This window comes from Opisthocomus hoazin, chromosome 30, assembly GCF_030867145.1.
Source record: "Opisthocomus hoazin isolate bOpiHoa1 chromosome 30, bOpiHoa1.hap1, whole genome shotgun sequence".
Lineage (NCBI taxonomy): Eukaryota > Metazoa > Chordata > Aves > Opisthocomiformes > Opisthocomidae > Opisthocomus > Opisthocomus hoazin.
Genome location: NC_134443.1, coordinates 4044631 through 4060561, shown reverse-complemented (window position 1 = coordinate 4060561; position 15931 = coordinate 4044631). Strand labels below are relative to the sequence as shown.

Sequence of the window (15931 nt, the reverse complement as noted above, 5' to 3'; positions counted from 1 at the left end):
AGAGACCTGCGGGCAGGCAGGCGCACGGAGACCTCCCAGTGCTGCGCTGTGCTCCGGCGTCCCGGCGCAGCCCGTTGATCCGGCGGACGATCGCAGGAGCAGCAGTCTGGAGCCCGGACCCGCTTTGTCCTGGCGCCGAGCCTTGCAGGAGGGAGCCTGGGAGGCTCGGCAGCCTGCGGTTACGCACCGGCTTCGCACCGCGCCGAACGCTCCCGTGCACCAAGTGCGGAGCCGAGGAACCTGGCTCTGGGGTTTGTGTCCCAGCTGGGGGTGACGTCTCTGTTCCTCCGAGAAGCAAAGTCTTGGTGGCTCCCGGCTTGTGAAGCGGGAGCTGCCGGCGTGGGTTACGTGGCTTTTTCTCCGAATCCCAGCTCCTTGTCTCCCCGCGTCCGATGCCTGTGGAGCACCCCGGATCCCGTCCCAGGGACCCAGCTGTCCAGCCTCCTCCCACCGCCCCGGCTCTGCTTTTTTATTTGTACCCTTGTTATTATAATTTTTCCCTTGTAAAGGTGGAGGAGGAGGCAGCAGACACGGATAACGAGAACTGCAGTAAAGACAATGTGTGCAGCAAGGTAATTGGGCTGGAAACAAGCAGCACCTGTGCTCTCTGAGCCGGTCTGGCCGCTCTGCTGCGGACGTGGCGGCTCTCCGGCTTCCCCGCTGCCGCTGTTAGCGTAGGACGGTGTCCTGGCAGAGTGGCTGCTCCCGGGCCGGAGGCGGCTTTGCGCTGAGAGGCCGCTTTCCTGGCGGCGGAAGCACGCGGTCCCCACGTGCCGTCACCCGGACTCTGCCAGTCTCTGGGCGAGCCGGAGCGCGAGGCTGCGGCGGGTGGCGGGGCTCGGGGCCGCGGCTGCCTGCGCCTCGCTGGAGGAGCGGGGACGGGCACGGCGGCGAAGGGGACGGGCGCTGCGGCTCTGCGCTTGCGTTGGAGGACCAGGGGTTGGATGCTGCGAGGCGCAGGGCGCCGGCGCCTGGCGTGTCCGCAGCGGCGGAGCAGAGACCTGTCGGGACTGACGACGCCGATCGTGGCGCTGCTTGCGCAGCAGGGAGCAAACCCCCCTGTGCTGGAACCGCGGCTCTGTCCTCCCACTGCTCTGCCCGGCCGCGCTCGCGTTCCCCGGACGGGGCTGACGGCTGAACGCTGCGAATCGCTGCGGGATGCGCCGGGAAGCGGCCGTCAGCGTCGCTGGCCTGTCCCTGGGATATCAGAGATCACAGGATCACAGAATGTTCGGGGTTGGCAGGGACCTCTGTGGGTCACCCAGTCCAACCCCCCTGCCGAAGCAGGGTCACCTACAGCAGGGTGCACAGCACCGCGTCCAGGCGGGGCTGGAATATCCCCTCGTAGGACTTCCCCCCAGCCCCTTCCCCGCAGCGCAGGCACGGGTGAGGCGTGCAGTCGTCTGCCGGAGCGATGCCTGGGCGTGCCGGGAGCTGCAGCCGCTGCCGGCCCGCGGTGAGCCGGGGCTCGCGGCGCGCTCTGCGGGGATGCGGACGTCGCGCGCCCAGCGCCGCGCCGTGCCGTACTCCCACGTCGGGTCGTACGTGTGTGCTCGGGCGTCGGAAATAGCTGCAGGGTGTTTGGCTGGTGAGAGAGAAAGTGCAGCCGCCTGTGGTGAGGCTGAAAGTCGTCAGCCCCGGCGGCGCTGGTCAGAGCCGCCTTGTGTTGGCTGGAAGGTGTTGGCCATCAAAGCGGCGGAACAGAAAGCTGTAGCAGACGGTGTGGGACGTGTCACCCGTCCAGGAAAGAGCCGTGAAAGGCGGGGGTGTGGGAGCCTCCCGCCCTGGGTGATGCTTCCTCTGCCGCGCAGATCCTGCCCGATAACGCTCCCCGCGATCGCGGCGGGGTAAACCCTCCTCCGGTCCCGAAACCCCGAGCGCCTGCTGCCTGGGGCGCGTCTGAGGAGCAGCGGGCGAGGCTCTGGGTGCAGCCGCCCGTGCCTTCCCGTGTTGCCCCCCTGGACTTGACAGCGGGCGTCCGAGGTCTGCTCTGCGGAGCCCGGGGACGCCGAGCAGGCTTCGCGCTGGCCGGGGCACGGGGCGGCTCTGCAGCACCCGGGGACGCCGTGCTGGGGCTCTGCCTCTCCCCACCTCCCTCGGGGCGAGCGCCCAGGAAGGGACCGGGCGTTGCGGGTCCCTGACAAGCGCACGGCTCCACGAGGGTCTGGTCTGGAGACCGGACGGAGCTGGGGGGGGGCGCGGGGGAGCTGGGGCGGTGGCAGAGCTGTGCTCGGAGCTGCCGGCTCCCAGGGGCTGCGTAGAGCTGTCCCCTGCTTGTCCCCAGAGCCGAGTGAGCTGGTTTCCCGAGGAGGTGGCGATGAGCGTGGCAGACCCCCCTGGGTCCAGACCCCCTGGGTGCAGTGGGCACGGCCGTGCTGAGGGGCGAACCGGGCTCCGGGCTGCATCCCGCAGCTGCTGCCCGGGCCGCACGGCTCGCTGCAGCCCGGCACCCGTCGAGCCGCGGGCAGCGGCAGGAGCCCGGCGGCCACGGCTCGTGTGGGTGCCGGAGCCGGCTGCGCCCGGGGCCGCTGCTCGGGGGCTCGACCGGGAGCGGCTCGCAGCGCTGGCTGAGCGTCGCCTCTGCCCCGCGGCCCTGACGCCCGTCCCGGGGCGGCGATGGCGGAGCTGGGTTTGGAAACCAGGGGCGTTGCTTTCCTGTTCTCGGGGCGCAGCATCCCGTTTCTGCCCTGCCGGGGAGGCGGATTCGGCTCCCGTTCGCTCTGTCCCCGTCCGCGTGGTTTCCCGGGGGGTGGCGGGAGCAGCCCGTGGCCACGGCTCCGGCGCTGTCTCCCCGGGGTGGGCTCGGGGGCTCCCACCGCCCCCAGACCTCCCGTCCACGAGCTGCCTGCGCCCGCCCAGCCCAGCCTTAGGCCAGGGGAGGCCGTTCCCCGGTCAGGCGTGCTCCTGACCCGTCGCTCCATCATTTTCTCTCCCCAGCGTAAAATATAAAGACGGGTGGGCTCTGGCAACACGTCACCGATGTGTTCGGTGCGCTGCAAACGGCTGCCTCGCCTCGCAGCCCGCAGCTGCGGGGCGTGCTCAGGGGGAGCGGGGCTGAGGCTCGCTGCCGTCTCGCTGAGCCGTGACGTCCCAGCTCGGTCGCTGGCGCTGAGGGGCCGCGGTGGCTCCCGCTGTGTCGCTTCCGAGGAGGGGGCCGAGGCGAGCGCCGTGCCGGGGCTTGTGGCAGGGGACGGGCTCCGCTCGGGGACCTCGGGGGTGACGTGGTGGGCAGAGGCCGTGCCCCGGATGGAGGGCGGTCGCTGGTGACGCCCGTGACCCAGCCAGGGCCAAGGGGACGTGGGCCCACAGCTCCGTCCTCGTCTCGCGAGGGCTCGGTGCGGGTCAGCTCTCGCAGGCGTGAGCGGGGCTACGTGCGGCCTCCGGCCCTTTTCCGGAGGGAGGGATGCTCGAGCAGCCGGGAGGGAGCGGGGCTGCCCGGGGGGCTCCGTGCAGTTCCCAGGGCTGCTCCCGGCCCCCGTCCTGCCCTGCTGTCGTCTCCTGCAGAGCTCCCGCCGTGGGGCCGAGCCGCTGCCTGCGGGCACGGCCGGGCCCCTCAGCCCGGGGAGCAGCAAACCCCGCGCAGGAGCTCCCCGGGGCCTGCAGCCCCTCGGCTCAGCCTCAGCCCTGCGCCGTCCTCCGCGGGGGGACACCCCGAAGGCGACGGGCCCCCTCCGCTCCCCTCCGTACTGGGACCGGGGCGACGCGTGGGCTGGGGACAGGGGGACCCCCGCAGACCCCCCGCGGGTCCCTCCTGCGCTCGCAGGGCTGCGGGGCGGCTCGGCGGGGAGTCGGAGCCGGCGCTGCCCGAGGGACCTCGTGCTTCTCACGTCCTCGCTCTTCTCTTGCAGAACCTCTTCCAGCTGGTCCGGTCACAGCAGAGGGACGCGGCCACCTAGCCCCCCGGCGCGGAAGGACGTAACCCCCCCGATTAACACTTAAAATTCTGTTATTGTATTAAAGCCCTTAAACTAAATATTATTAATAACAGTACCGTTTGTGAACTTGATGTTTATGGCATGAGGCGGGCAGCTGGGCCGAGCCGGGAGGCGCGAGCGGCGCGGGGGCCGCCCGGGGCTGGGCCCCCTCCCGCAGACGGGCGCTGCGTGTTTTGGCGACGGGAGCTGGCGGCGGCCGTGGGCGCTGCTCCGACGCGCGTGAGGGTGTGAGAACCAGCCCAGCCCCCGCCGGGGAAGCTGCGGGTGCGCAGGCCCTGCTCGTGTCTACGTATCCATATTTCTTTTAAAATTTCATATCGGGGGCAGCACCTTTTTGAAGCTTGCGTTTTTACACGCATCTCTCCTCCCGACCCAGCGTGGGGTTTTTTAATAACTAACTGTAGAGGAAAAAGAAAAATAAAAAAAAAAAGAAAAAAAAGGAGAAGGCGGCAGCAGGGTGGCGGGGCGATGCCTCGCGGCGCGACGACCTCTGCGCCTTTACGAGCTCTGGGCTTGCTTTCTCCCGTGGCTCGGTTCGGCGCGGGGTCTCTTCACGCCGCCTTTGGGCGACGGCGGCTCCGGGGGCGAGGGGAGCCCAGCGGTGCGGCCGGGCCGGGGTCGTGCGGGTCCCAGGACCCCCTCGCTGCAGCCGCCCGCTCCCCTCGCCGCTGGCCGAGACCCCTGGGCGAGATGGGAGATGGCGGCGGCGGGCGATCTGTCCCCGAGGCGGGCGGCAGAGCCGAGGCAGAGAAGCGGCTTCCCCCGCTCTCGGGTGGGCCTGGGCCCGGGCTCGGCGTGGTCCCCCCGGAGCCTTGGCTTTGGGTGGGCCTGGGGCGGGTGGGAGACGCTGGTCCCGCTGCTCCCCCCACGGGGACCCCCACCCAGGCGCGGGCGAGCGCCTCGGCGCCGCGGTGCGGGACGCGGCGATGCCGGCGTTGACGCGGGGTCGGGTTTGCCCCCGCTGCCCGTGCTTCGGGAGGGGGTCGGTCGCCTGCCCCGCACCGGGGGGGCTCGGGGAGCCGCGCAGCGAGGGTGGGCCCGGGGTGCCGGGATGGGGCTGGTGGTGGCCGTGACCCCGGCTCCGGTCCCTCCGCGGCTGCCTGGGCGACGGAGGGGAAATCGGTGCGAGACCCCGCGGGGCGGCCGCGTCCCCGTCCCCTCGCCGTGCCACCCCCTGGCCTCCACGGGGGGGGTTGGGGTCAGGTCCCGGTGGGTGCCCGGGACCCCCCTGGTTTGCAGCCAGGGCCACTGGGAGGGCGCGAAGGCGTGGAGCGGGGAGTTAATTAGCCCAGAGTAATTGGCTCCGTGCTCGTCCCTCGCCCTCCCCGGGGCCTCGCGAGCCCTGTGCCGCTGGCGGGGGTGCGGGGACCCCCGGCTCGCCCCTGGGCCAGCGCCCACCCATGGCACAAAAGCGTCCGGGCTCAGCAGGCGCCTGCCCGGGACATGTCTGTGTCCCCCCCGGCCCCGTGTCACCGCCATCCGCCCCCGCTGGCATTTGTCCCCGCAGCAGCTCCTGGTTTTCATTTGTGTCAGAAACGTGAAGACAACAACAAAAACCCTGCAAGAGGAAAAACAGAACCCCACCCCACCCCCCCCCCCCAAACCCCCCCCGCTCCCGTGTGCCGTCCCGCGGCCTCCAACCGCGCCGTTGTTTGGTGACGTCACTTAGTGTAATTAATTGTAACATATTCTTTTAAATAAATTGATTTATTGATGAAACTGCTGGGACCTGTGGCTGTGCTGCTTCCCGGCGGGCAGGGGCTGGTCCTGCCCCCCTTCCCCCTTCTCCTCCCATACCGCTGGGGGCTGGGGGGGGGGGCGGGGGGGGGGGGGGGTGCTTGGGTGCTGCAGAGTCGCCTTTAAGCCTTTTTTTTTTTTTTTAACTTATTTTATTTAGACAGAAAAAAGAGGGAAAAAAAAAAAACCAACAAAGAAAAGAAAAAATTAAATTATCCAAAGTAACCGCAATAAATAGCAAATAAGTTAAGCGGTGGCGTCTCGACCGCAGACGTCAACTCCCGGGGGCTGCGTCCCCCCGCTAACGGCCCCGTGCCCCCCACCCCGTCCCACCCCGAAACATCCCAGCAGATCCCCCCCCCCCCGGGGGGCGAGGGGGGCCTGGCCCCGCGCCCCCCACCCTCCCTATTTACAGCGGGGCGCAGCGGGTGTAAACGTGGGGCTGGGGGCGGCCGCGGGAGCCCTTTTGGCTGGGGGTGCCCGACGCACCCCGTGTTCGGCCGCGGCAGGGCCCGGCAGAGCCGGCGGCGTCGTGGCTGCGCGCGCGTCCCCGCTGCGGCTGCTCCGGTCCCGCGGCGCCCGGCGTGCCGCTGCGGCCGTGCCGTCGCCCGGAGCTGGCGGGTTTGTGCCTGGCACCTCCCGGCGTCGGCCACTCCGTCGCCATGCGGCACGCGCGGCGTCGGCGGCTCGGCCACACCGGCCACGTGCCGCGCCGGGCGCGTCGCCGCGTCGCAGCTCCCGGCCTCGCAGCCTCCCCGTTTCGGACTTCGGCTGCTCCGCGTCCGTGCAGTGTCCGGGGGGGGGGCCCGGCCGTGGCCGCGCCGTGCAGTGCAGCCCCCACCCCCGGTGCCGGTGGGTGGGGGGGGGCTGAGGCAGGTGGGGTGGGGGCGAAGCGGGGTGGCAGTGTGTGTCGGGGAGGGGGTCCCGCTGTGCCCCGGCACGGCCACCCGGGGGACCTGGGGGGGGGGGGGGGTGGCGGTGCCGGGGCTGGAACCCCCCACCGTGGGCAGGACGCCCCTCGGCAGGAACCCCCTCCCCAGCTTGGAGCTGGTTTTGGTCCTGTTTGGTGAGAAAAAAGCTCCAAGCAGGGCCCCCCCCGGGGGGGAGGGGCAGGGCCCTGTGGAGAGTGAGGGGTCGGGGCAGGGGAAGCCCCCCAGGGCAGATTGGACCCGGCTGCTGGGGGTGCTGGCACCCAGGGCCCACCCAGCCCTGCCTGGGCCGGGATGGACTGGCGGGTCCGGATCGGTCCTGGAGGGGGGGGCCCATCCTTCCTGAGCGTGTGGGGGTCTGTGTGCCCCCCCCCAGCAGGACCAAGCCCCCTGCGGGCACCGGAGGAGGGGGCTGCTCTGCAATGGGGGGCACCTGGGGGTGCTGCTCCAGAGCCTCCAGACCTGGGGGAGGGGGAGACGGGGGGGAGTTCAGCAGAGCGGGGGAGGGGGAGGTGGGGCTCGCGGCCAAGGGGTGCCCGGGGGGGGCCCGGGGGGGTCCCGGGGGTCTCACCTGGCTCAGTACGGCCGGTTGGCGTCTTTGGGCCGCTTGAGCTGCACCTTGAGGCGCTTCATCCCGATCTGGAAGCCGTTCATGGCCTGGATGGCCGCCTGCGCGCTGGCCGGGTTGTCAAAGCTGACGAAGCCTGCGGGGACGGCGGGGACGATGGGGACGGGGCGGCCGCAGCCCCCCCACCTCGCGGCCCCCCCCGTGCGGCGAGGTGGCCCCGCAGACGGCCGGGGGTCCCCGGCGTCCCCGCGGTCCCCGGCGGCGGCCGCCCTACCGAAGCACTTGCTCTGGTTGGTGGCGCGGTCGACGAAGACCTTGGCGGAGATGACGTTGCCGAAGGGCAGGAACATCTGGAGGATCTCGGTGTCGGCGAACTCCTGGGGCAGGTGGTAGATGAAGATGTTACAGCCCTCGGGGCCTGCGGAGGGAGCGGCGTCACAGCGGGCACGGGGGCTGCGGCCCCGCGCCCCAAACCCCCCCCACGGGCACCCCAAACCCTGCCCCGCACCCACGTCCCCATGGGCACCCCAAGCCCCCTCCCTGGCAGGGCACCCACAAGCCCTGCCCCGCACCCACGTCCCCATGGGCACCCCGAGCCCCCTCCCCAGTGGGGCACCCCCAAACCCGGCCCTGACCCCCCCACAGGCACCCCTAAGCCCTGCCCTGCACCCACGTCCCCATGGGCACCCCAAGCCCCCTCCCTGGCAGGGCACCCCCAAACCCGGCCCTGACCCCCCCACAGGCACCCCCAAACCCTGCCCCACACCCATGTCCCCATGGGCACCCCGAGCCCCCTCCCTGGCAGGGCACCCCCAAACCCGGCCCCGACCCCCCCCACAGGCACCCCCAAACCCTGCCCCACACCCATGTCCCCATGGGCACCCCCAAACCCGGGGAGGGGCTCCCAGCAACCCCACGGGGCACCTCCAGCCCCCCATGCCCGGACATCCCACCCCGCCCTCAGCCCGGGGCACCCCCGAGCCCAGCACCCGGGGGGGGGGGTCCCTTGGGGATCCCGCGTTGGGGGGGACCCCAGGGTGCCCTCACCTTCGCGCTGCTGCTGCTGCGGGGGGGGCGGGGGGGCGAGCAGGGGCCCCGGGGGGGCGAAGGCCGGGCTCACCAGCCCATAGGCGGCCGGGTAGGCGGCTGGGGGGGGGGGGCAAGACGGGGTCAGCCCGGCAGCGGGGGGCACAGGCACACCCCCACACCCCCCCCCAGCCCTTCTCAGTGTCCCCAAAGCCACGCAAGGCCCCCCCAGTATCTTCAAATGCCCCCCAGTGCCCTCCCAGCACCTCATGGTGCCCCCCAAGCCATGCAGTGCCCCCCAGTACCCCCCAGTGCCCCCCTGAGCTCCAGGCGTCCCCCGATGCCATGCAATCGTCCCCTGCTGCTATCCCAGTGCCCCCCAGTGCGAATCAATGCCCCTCCAGTGCCCCCCAGTCTCTCCTAGATGCCCCCGATGCCCCCAATGTCCCCCCAGTGGCTCCCGGGAGCCCCCAGTGCCTCCCAGTACCCACCAGCACCATGCAATGCCCCCCTAGCTCCCTCCCAGTGCACACTAGTGCCATTCAGCGCTGCCCCAGTCCACTCCCAGTGCCTCCAGTACCACACAATGAACCCCCCGCCCAGTGCCTCCCAACTGCCCTCCCAGTTCCCACCAGTGCCATGAAATGCCCCCCCAGTCCCCTCCCAGTGCCTCCAGTGCCATGCAATGCCCCCCAGTGCTCTCCCAGTGCCCCCATTGCCATGTAATGCCCCGTCGGTGCCTCCCAGTACCCACCAGTGCCATGCAAAGCCCCCCCAGTGCCCTCCCAGTGCTCTGCGCTGCCCCCCAGCCCCCCCAGCCCCCCCAGCCCCCCGGGCCAGACCTGTGTAGTGCTGCATGCCGGCGTAGGCCTGCTGCAGGGGGTCCCCGGGGGCCGCGGGGCTCTGGGCTGGGGGCAGAGGGGGCCGTCAGCGGGGGCGGGGGGCGCAGGGACAGGGATGGGGACGGGGGGGGAGGCACCTGGGAAGGGGGGGACCCCGCCGGCGTAGACGGCCTCGGGGGCGGGGGGTCCGGCGGGCTGCGCCGGCACCGGGCTGTAGCCGTTGACGCTCAGCGGGGCGGCGATGGCGGGCACCGGCGTGGCGGCCATGGCCGGCGGCGTGCTGGTTCCTGCGGCGACAGCGCGTCACCCCCCTCGCCCCCCCGTCCCTCCACGTCCCCAGCCCAGGTGCCACCGGCTGTGGTGCCACCCCCGTGGCCCTGTCCCCTCCCTGAGTGTCCCCAACGCTGGTGCCCCCCCCAGGTCCCCATCTCCGGGTGTCCCCATCCCTGGGGCCACCGTCCCTGGTGCCCCCCATCTCCTGTCCCATGTCCCCCCACCTCCCTGTGCTGCCCCCGTGTCCCCCCCTGCCCCCACATCCCCATTCCCACTGCCACCCCCCATGTCCCCACCTCCCGGTGCCACCCCTCCCTGTCCCAGATTCCCAACACCCCTGATGTCCTCCTGTGTCCGGGTGTCCCCCACACCCCCTGTCACCATCCCCAGCGTCCCATCCCCGACGGCCCCCGTCTCCGGGCGTCCCCCTGTCCCCAGCCCCGGCATCCCCGCACCCACTGGGTGGCACCTACCTGAGGAGGGGGGCAGGGGGGTGGCGATGAGCCCGTTGGGGTTGACCGTGCCCATGTGCTGCATCTGGACGGCCATGGTGGCCATGGGGCTGAGGTAGGCCGAGTGGGCGGCCACCAGGGCCGCCTGCTGCTGCATCAGCTGCGGGGACAGCGCCTGGCACCGGGCACCGGCCACCGCCGGCCCCTCCCGGAGCGCTGAGACCCCCCCCCCGCCCAGGGAGACCCTCCCGGCTGCCACCCCAGGGCCACCACCCTGCGCCACGGGGCTCCATCATCCGCCCGTGGCCATCACCCAACGCCCGGCGTCACCCAACGCCCGGCGTCACCCCAACGCCTGGTGTCACCCCATTGCCCAGCGTCACCCAATGCCCATTGTCACCCCAGTGCCCGGGGTCACCCAACACCCATCATCACCCCAACACCTGGTGTCACCCCAATGCCCATTGTCACCCAATGCCCGGCGTCACCCCAACGCCCGGTGTCACCCAATGCCCATTGTCACCCCAGTGCCCGGGGTCACCCAACACCCATCATCACCCCAACACCTGGTGTCACCCCAATGCCCATTGTCACCCAATGCCCGGCGTCACCCCAACGCCCGGTGTCACCCAATGCCCATTGTCACCCCAGTGCCCGGGGTCACCCAACACCCATCATCACCCCAACACCTGGTGTCACCCCAATGCCCATTGTCACCCAATGCCCGGCGTCACCCCAACGCCCGGTGTCACCCAACGCCCATTGTCACCCCAGTGCCCGGGGTCACCCAACACCTATCATCACCCCAACACCTGGTGTCACCCCAATGCCCGGCGTCACCCCAATGCCCGGTGTCACCCCAATGCCCGGCGTCACCCACACAAGACCATGGAGATCTGACATCTCCCAGCGTCCCGCCCTGGACTGTGGGGCCCCCCCCACACCCACCACCCCACACCCTGCCCTGGACCCTGGGGTCCGTCACCTCCCCCGTCCCATCACCCCAGCGCCCACACCCATGGCCAAGGGGGGGGTCCTCATCTCCCAGCGCCCATCACCAGACCCCCGTCGCCCCAGCGATCCCGTCCTGGAGCTGGGGGGGGTCCAGCCCCCGGCCCACCCTACCGCCTGCGTGTAGGCGCTGTAGGCCCCGAACTGGAGGGCGATGGGGCTGAACATGCCCAGCTGGCTGGCGACCTGCTGCATCCGCCGCAGGCCCCGCTCCTTCTCCGTGTCCGCAAACTTCACCACCAGGCTGGAGGAGGCTCCCTGCGAGGGGACACGGCCCCACGGCGTCACCCGGGGGGGGCCACCACCCCCCGACACCCCCCTGGGCTGCCAGGACCCCCGGGCACAGTGAGGGGGGTGGGGATGGGGACAGCGCGGACAGTGGTGGGGATGATGATGGTGGTAGGGATGGCGATGGAAGGGACAATGGTGGTGGGGACAGTGATGGGGACGACAATGGGGATGATGGTGGGGACGATGATGGCAATGGTGGTGGGAATGATGATGGTGAGGATGATGATGGGGATGGTGGTGAGGCCGAACGTGGGGATGATGATGGTGCCGATGGTGGGGACAAGGATGGTGAGATGATGACGGTGAGGATGGTGGTGGGGCCGATGGTGGGGATGACGACGGTGGGGACGGTGGCGGAGGCCCAGCTGGCCCGTCTCACCGGCAGGGTGCGGCTCCCGTGGAGGGCGGCGATGGCGGCCTGGGCCTCCGCGTGGCTCTGGAACTTGACGAAGGCGCAGCCTGGGGACGCGGGGTCAGCGCCGGCACGGGGACAGGGGACACCCCCTCCCCCAAGGGCAACCCCCCCAAAGCACCAGGGCCCCGGAGCCGGGTGCCTGGGGATGGGGACCAGGGCCACCACGCGGGGTGTCCTGAGCCCCCCCACCCCCTGCGGACCCCCTTGGGCCCCCTCCCTCACACCCCCGCCCCATGGCCCCCCCTTGACTCCTCTCCAGCCCCCTCCAGACCCTCTTCACCCCACCCCTGCCCCCCGCATCCCCCCAGCTCACATCCCTGCCCCAGGGCTCCCCTCCTCCCCACCCCACGGAGCCCTCGGGGACCCCTGGGCCCCCCCAGCCCCCACCTTTGCTGGTGCCGTCGGGCCCCGCGCAGCACCGTGCACTCGTCGATGGTGCCGAAGGGCTCGAACATCTTGCGCACGTCCTCGTCCGCCTGCTGCTTGCTCAGCATCCCCACGAAGAGCTTGCGGTCCTCTGCGGGGACAGGGCGGTGGCGGGGGACACCGGGCTGCGGCCCCCCCCCGGGACGGGACCCCCCAGGGACACCGTGACGGGCTGGGACCCCCGGGGATGGGGATAGGGGGGCACCGTGACTGGCTGGGACCCAGGGATGGGGACACGCCACAGGCTGGGGACCCCCCGAGGGAATGGGGACATGGGGCGGGGGGGGACACAGCCGGGGACACCCCACCCTGGGACAGACCCTTGGCCGGGGACAGGGCTGGGGACAGCGCGCCCGGCTGACACCCGCCCTGGGGCTGGGGGGGCAGTTTGGGGACAGGCGGCGGGGGGCCGGTACCTCCTCGGCTCTCACTGTCCGCCGGCTTCACCTGGATGGGCCGGTTCATCTGGGGGGGCAGAGGGGGGTTGGGGACATGGCCCCCCCACCCCTGGAGGGACCCAGGCGTCCGGCCGGGCCCCCCCGCACGCGGCAGGTCCAGGGATCCACCCCCCCGCCCCCCAGCACCCCAAAGATGCTCCCGTTGCCATGGCAACCCCGGCCCTGCATCCCGTTACCCGGCAACGGGTGCCGCGGCGACCGCCATCGGGGGGGCCTGAGGGGCCCCAAAGACGCTAACGAGCACCCACCCCCCGCCCTGTTAATTAGGGGGGGGTGAGCCCACCCCCGCCCCCCCAGCCCCGTAACCCCCAGGGAGCGGGGGGGGAGGGCGCAGATGCCCGGTAACCATGGCAACGGCAGAACATGCTCCATGGCAACCGCCCACTCAGCCCCGATTTACCCATCCCCGTTGCCGGCAACGCCGCTGACATCACCCGCGCTCGCGATAAACAATGACGGCGCGGGGGGGCGAGGGGGGGGGGGAGATTTGGGGGGGTCCCCGCCGTGACCCCGCCCCCCGGCCGGGGGATGGGGGGGGTCGGGTCGCCGCGCCCCGTCCCGGGGGGCTTCGGCGGGGCCGGGGGGGTGGTTCCAGGCCCGGCTGACCCCAGGCGGCCCCTTTCCCCCGCCGAAAGCGAAGGTGCCCCCCCCCGCCCCAGATGGTGCTGGAAATGCCCCCCCGGGGGGCACTAATCCCCCCTAATCCCCCCCGGGGCCGGGATCAGCCCCGGCCGGGGCGGGGGGGGGGCACGGCGGGGGGGTGGCTCCAGGCACCCAACGCCCCAAACCGCGCCGGGACCCCCTAGCATCGCCCCCGGCCCGAGGGGGGGGGCGCAGGGGGGTCCGGCCCCGGCCCGGGGCGGTGGGGGCAGTTGCCGGGGCGGTGCCGCCCCTAATCCCCCCCTTCCCCCCCCAAATCCCCCCCAGGATTTACGGCCACCAAATCCCCGGATTATCCCGGCGAAGCCAAATCTCCCGTGGGGCCGGCGGGACACGCGCAGCCCGGCCGGGGGGGGACACCGACCCCTCCCACACCGCTCCCCCCCCCGCCTGGGACCCCCCCCACCGCTCCCCCCCCCCGCCTGGGACCCTCCAAACCGACCCTGCGAGGCTTCGGCCCCCCGGGCCCCAGCACCCACGGGGGGTGGGGGGGGATGGGTAGGGGGGTACCTGGGTGCCAGGACTCCCCCAGCAACCCCCCCCCCAGGCTGTGATGGGGGGGCAGCGGGGGCACTCGGACGCCTGGGTTCCCCCCCCACCCCCCCGGCTTTGTTAGCTCAGCTGCCCGGTGCCCGCCGCTCGCCTGGCAACGCTTCGTTAGCGCCAGGCCTTCGTTAGCGCCAGGCCTTCGTCTCCAGGTGACGCGGTGCCCACCCGCCATTCCTAACGGCCCCCCGGCAGATGTTCGTGGGGTGCCCCCCCCCCCCCCGGGGCCTCCCACGGTGGCGGGGGGCTGTCCCGGGGGTCCCGGCCCCACTCACCCCCGGCAGCGTCTTCTGCTCGTGCAGGGCGCTCTGCGCCTTCAGGGCCGACTCGCGGGCGCAGTAGGTCAGGAAGGCGCATCCTGGGGGGAGAGGGGACGGCGGGCGGGACCCGCACGCCCAGGGACCCCTGTAGCACCCAGACCCCCCCACGGCACCCAGGGACCCCACGCCCATACAGCACCCAGGGCCCACGGCCCCCCACGGCCCCCCGACCCACCCCCGCGGCACGCTGCTCATGTCCCAGTGCAGCACCCAGACCCCCCCTGTGGCACCCAGACCCCCCCCTGTGGCACCCAGACCCCCCGTCTCGGGGCAGTGCCACCCGGGGACCCCCGGCTCTGCCCCCGGGCCCAGGTAGGGGACGGGGACAGGAGGGGTCCCCGGGGTCCCCAGGCACGCGCAGCCGCAGCTGGGGGGGGTGGCAGTGCCCCCGTGACTCCCCCAGCGCCGGGCAGCGGCCCGACCCCCCCGTCCCGCTGCTCCCCATCACACCGGCGCCCACCCCGGACCCCCGCCCGCCCCGGGCTCAGCCGGAGCCGGGGGCTGGGGGCCCCCCCGCTGCCGGGGGCGTCAGGCCTGGGGGGTCCCTGCCCCGGAGCCCCCGCTGGCACCACAGCCCCCCCCCCCCCCCCCCCCGCAACACCCCGCACCGCCGGGCATCAGCCCCCACACAACATCCCCACCCCGCACCCCCCACCCCTGCACGGGCTGTACCGGGACCGGCACCGCGCCTGGACGAGGTTTGGGGGGCCCGGGGGTGGGGCTCGGGGCTGCGGCCGGTACCCGGGGCTGTGCCCGCTCCCGCTCCCGGTTGCCGGGGCCGGTTCCCGGTTCCCGTTCCCAGCTCCCGGGGCCGTTCCCGGGGCCGATTCCTGGTTCCCGGGGCCGCTCCCGGTTCCCGGGGCGCTTCCCGGGGCCGCTCCCGATTCCCGGGGCCGCTCCCGGTTCCGGGGCCGCTCCCGGGCCCGCTCCCGGTTGCGGGGGCCGTTTCCCGGGGCCGCTCCCGGTGCCCGGGGCCGGTACCTTTGTGCATGCCGGTGTACTTGTCCTTGATGACGGTCAGCTCGTAGATCTGCCCGAACTGCTCGAAGATGGGCTGCAGGTCCTCTCCTCCAGGTGCCGCGGGATCTGCCCCCACGAAGAGTTTGATGGCGTCGGGCTCCTTCATGGGCCGCCCCGCCGCCCCCGCGGCTCCCGGGCTCGGCTCCCGCTGCCGCTGCCCCCCGGTGCCCGGAGCCCGGCGCCCGGAGCCCGGAGCCGGCCCGGCCGCGCCGCACACAAAGGACGAGCGGCCCCGGGGCTCGGCGCGGCGGCGGGCGCGGGGGCGCGGCGGGGCGGGGCGGCTCTGGCGGGGGGCGGCGCTCCCGGCGCTCCGGTGGGGCCCGGCCGCTCCCGGCGGGGCCTCCGAGCCCGCCGCTGCCCGGGGGGGGGGGCCGCTACCGGGGATGGGGGGGACGGGGGGGGCTCAGCGCCCGGCCCGGCCCATGGCCGCCGCGCTCCCCGAGAGCCCCGCCGAGCCCCGCGCCCGCTGCGCCCCGCACCGGCCCCGGCCGGGCCCGCGCCCGCTCCCCGCGCTGCGCCCGGCGCTGTCAGGGCGGCTCCGGGACCCGCACCGGCACCGCGCTCCGGCACCGCCTCGCCCGGGGCCGCGCTGCGCGCTCTGCGGGCGGGGGACTCTGTGCGCACGCGCGCGCGTGCCCGTGCGCGCACACGCGGGGGGGTGCGGGGGCAGCAGCCTGGGCGGGGGGCGCTCCCGCGTGCCCGTCCCCGCGCGCCCCCGCGGCGGCCGGCGCTGTCCGTGGTGCTGAGCGGGACCACGCCCCCCGCCGTTGCCATGGCGACGGGCCGCGAAGGGCGCAGCCAAGATGGCGGGGGACCGGGGGGGGAGGTAGGGGTGTCCGGGCGGGGGGGGTCCCGCGTGGGCCGACCCACTGGTGACCCCCTCCCAGCCCGCGCTCCGCAGGGCCCGCGGGCCGCCCGCCGCTGCGGGGCTTCCTCAGGCGGGACCCGGCCCCCCCCCGGAACGGCACAGCCGGCCCCGGCCCCCTCCCCCCGAAACGCCGGGACCCCCCCCAGCCCCCACT

General features: G+C 73.1%; 2 protein-coding genes across 4 annotated transcripts in view; one reads left to right on the top strand and one right to left on the bottom strand.

Moving 5' to 3' along the window:
• Nucleotides 1–3990, top strand: part of SNX27 (sorting nexin 27) — a 30458-nt gene extending 26468 nt beyond the window's left edge. For 2 of the 3 annotated variants that reach the window (XM_075445048.1, XM_075445049.1), the window contains exon 12: nt 3849–3990. In XM_075445048.1, coding sequence (XP_075301163.1) covers nt 3849–3896 — 48 coding nt within the window. In that variant the 3' untranslated portion in view covers nt 3897–3990. Of the gene's footprint in view, nt 1–509; nt 627–3848 lie in introns of those variants that run through there. The other variant, XM_075445050.1, reaches the window with a different exon arrangement.
• A 2987-nt stretch (nt 3991–6977) lies between these two features.
• LOC142364896 (CUGBP Elav-like family member 3) lies at nt 6978–15114 on the bottom strand. Its single transcript, XM_075445079.1, is given in 14 exon segments — nt 6978–7063; nt 7173–7305; nt 7444–7587; nt 8217–8315; nt 9038–9103; nt 9175–9324; nt 9784–9922; nt 10888–11031; nt 11444–11523; nt 11867–11888; nt 11890–11996; nt 12322–12370; nt 13845–13927; nt 14871–15114. Coding segments are annotated over 13 exon segments (1356 nt in total). The 5' UTR covers nt 15016–15114; the 3' UTR covers nt 6978–7063; nt 7173–7177.
• Between the last annotated feature and the right edge of the window lie 817 nt (nt 15115–15931).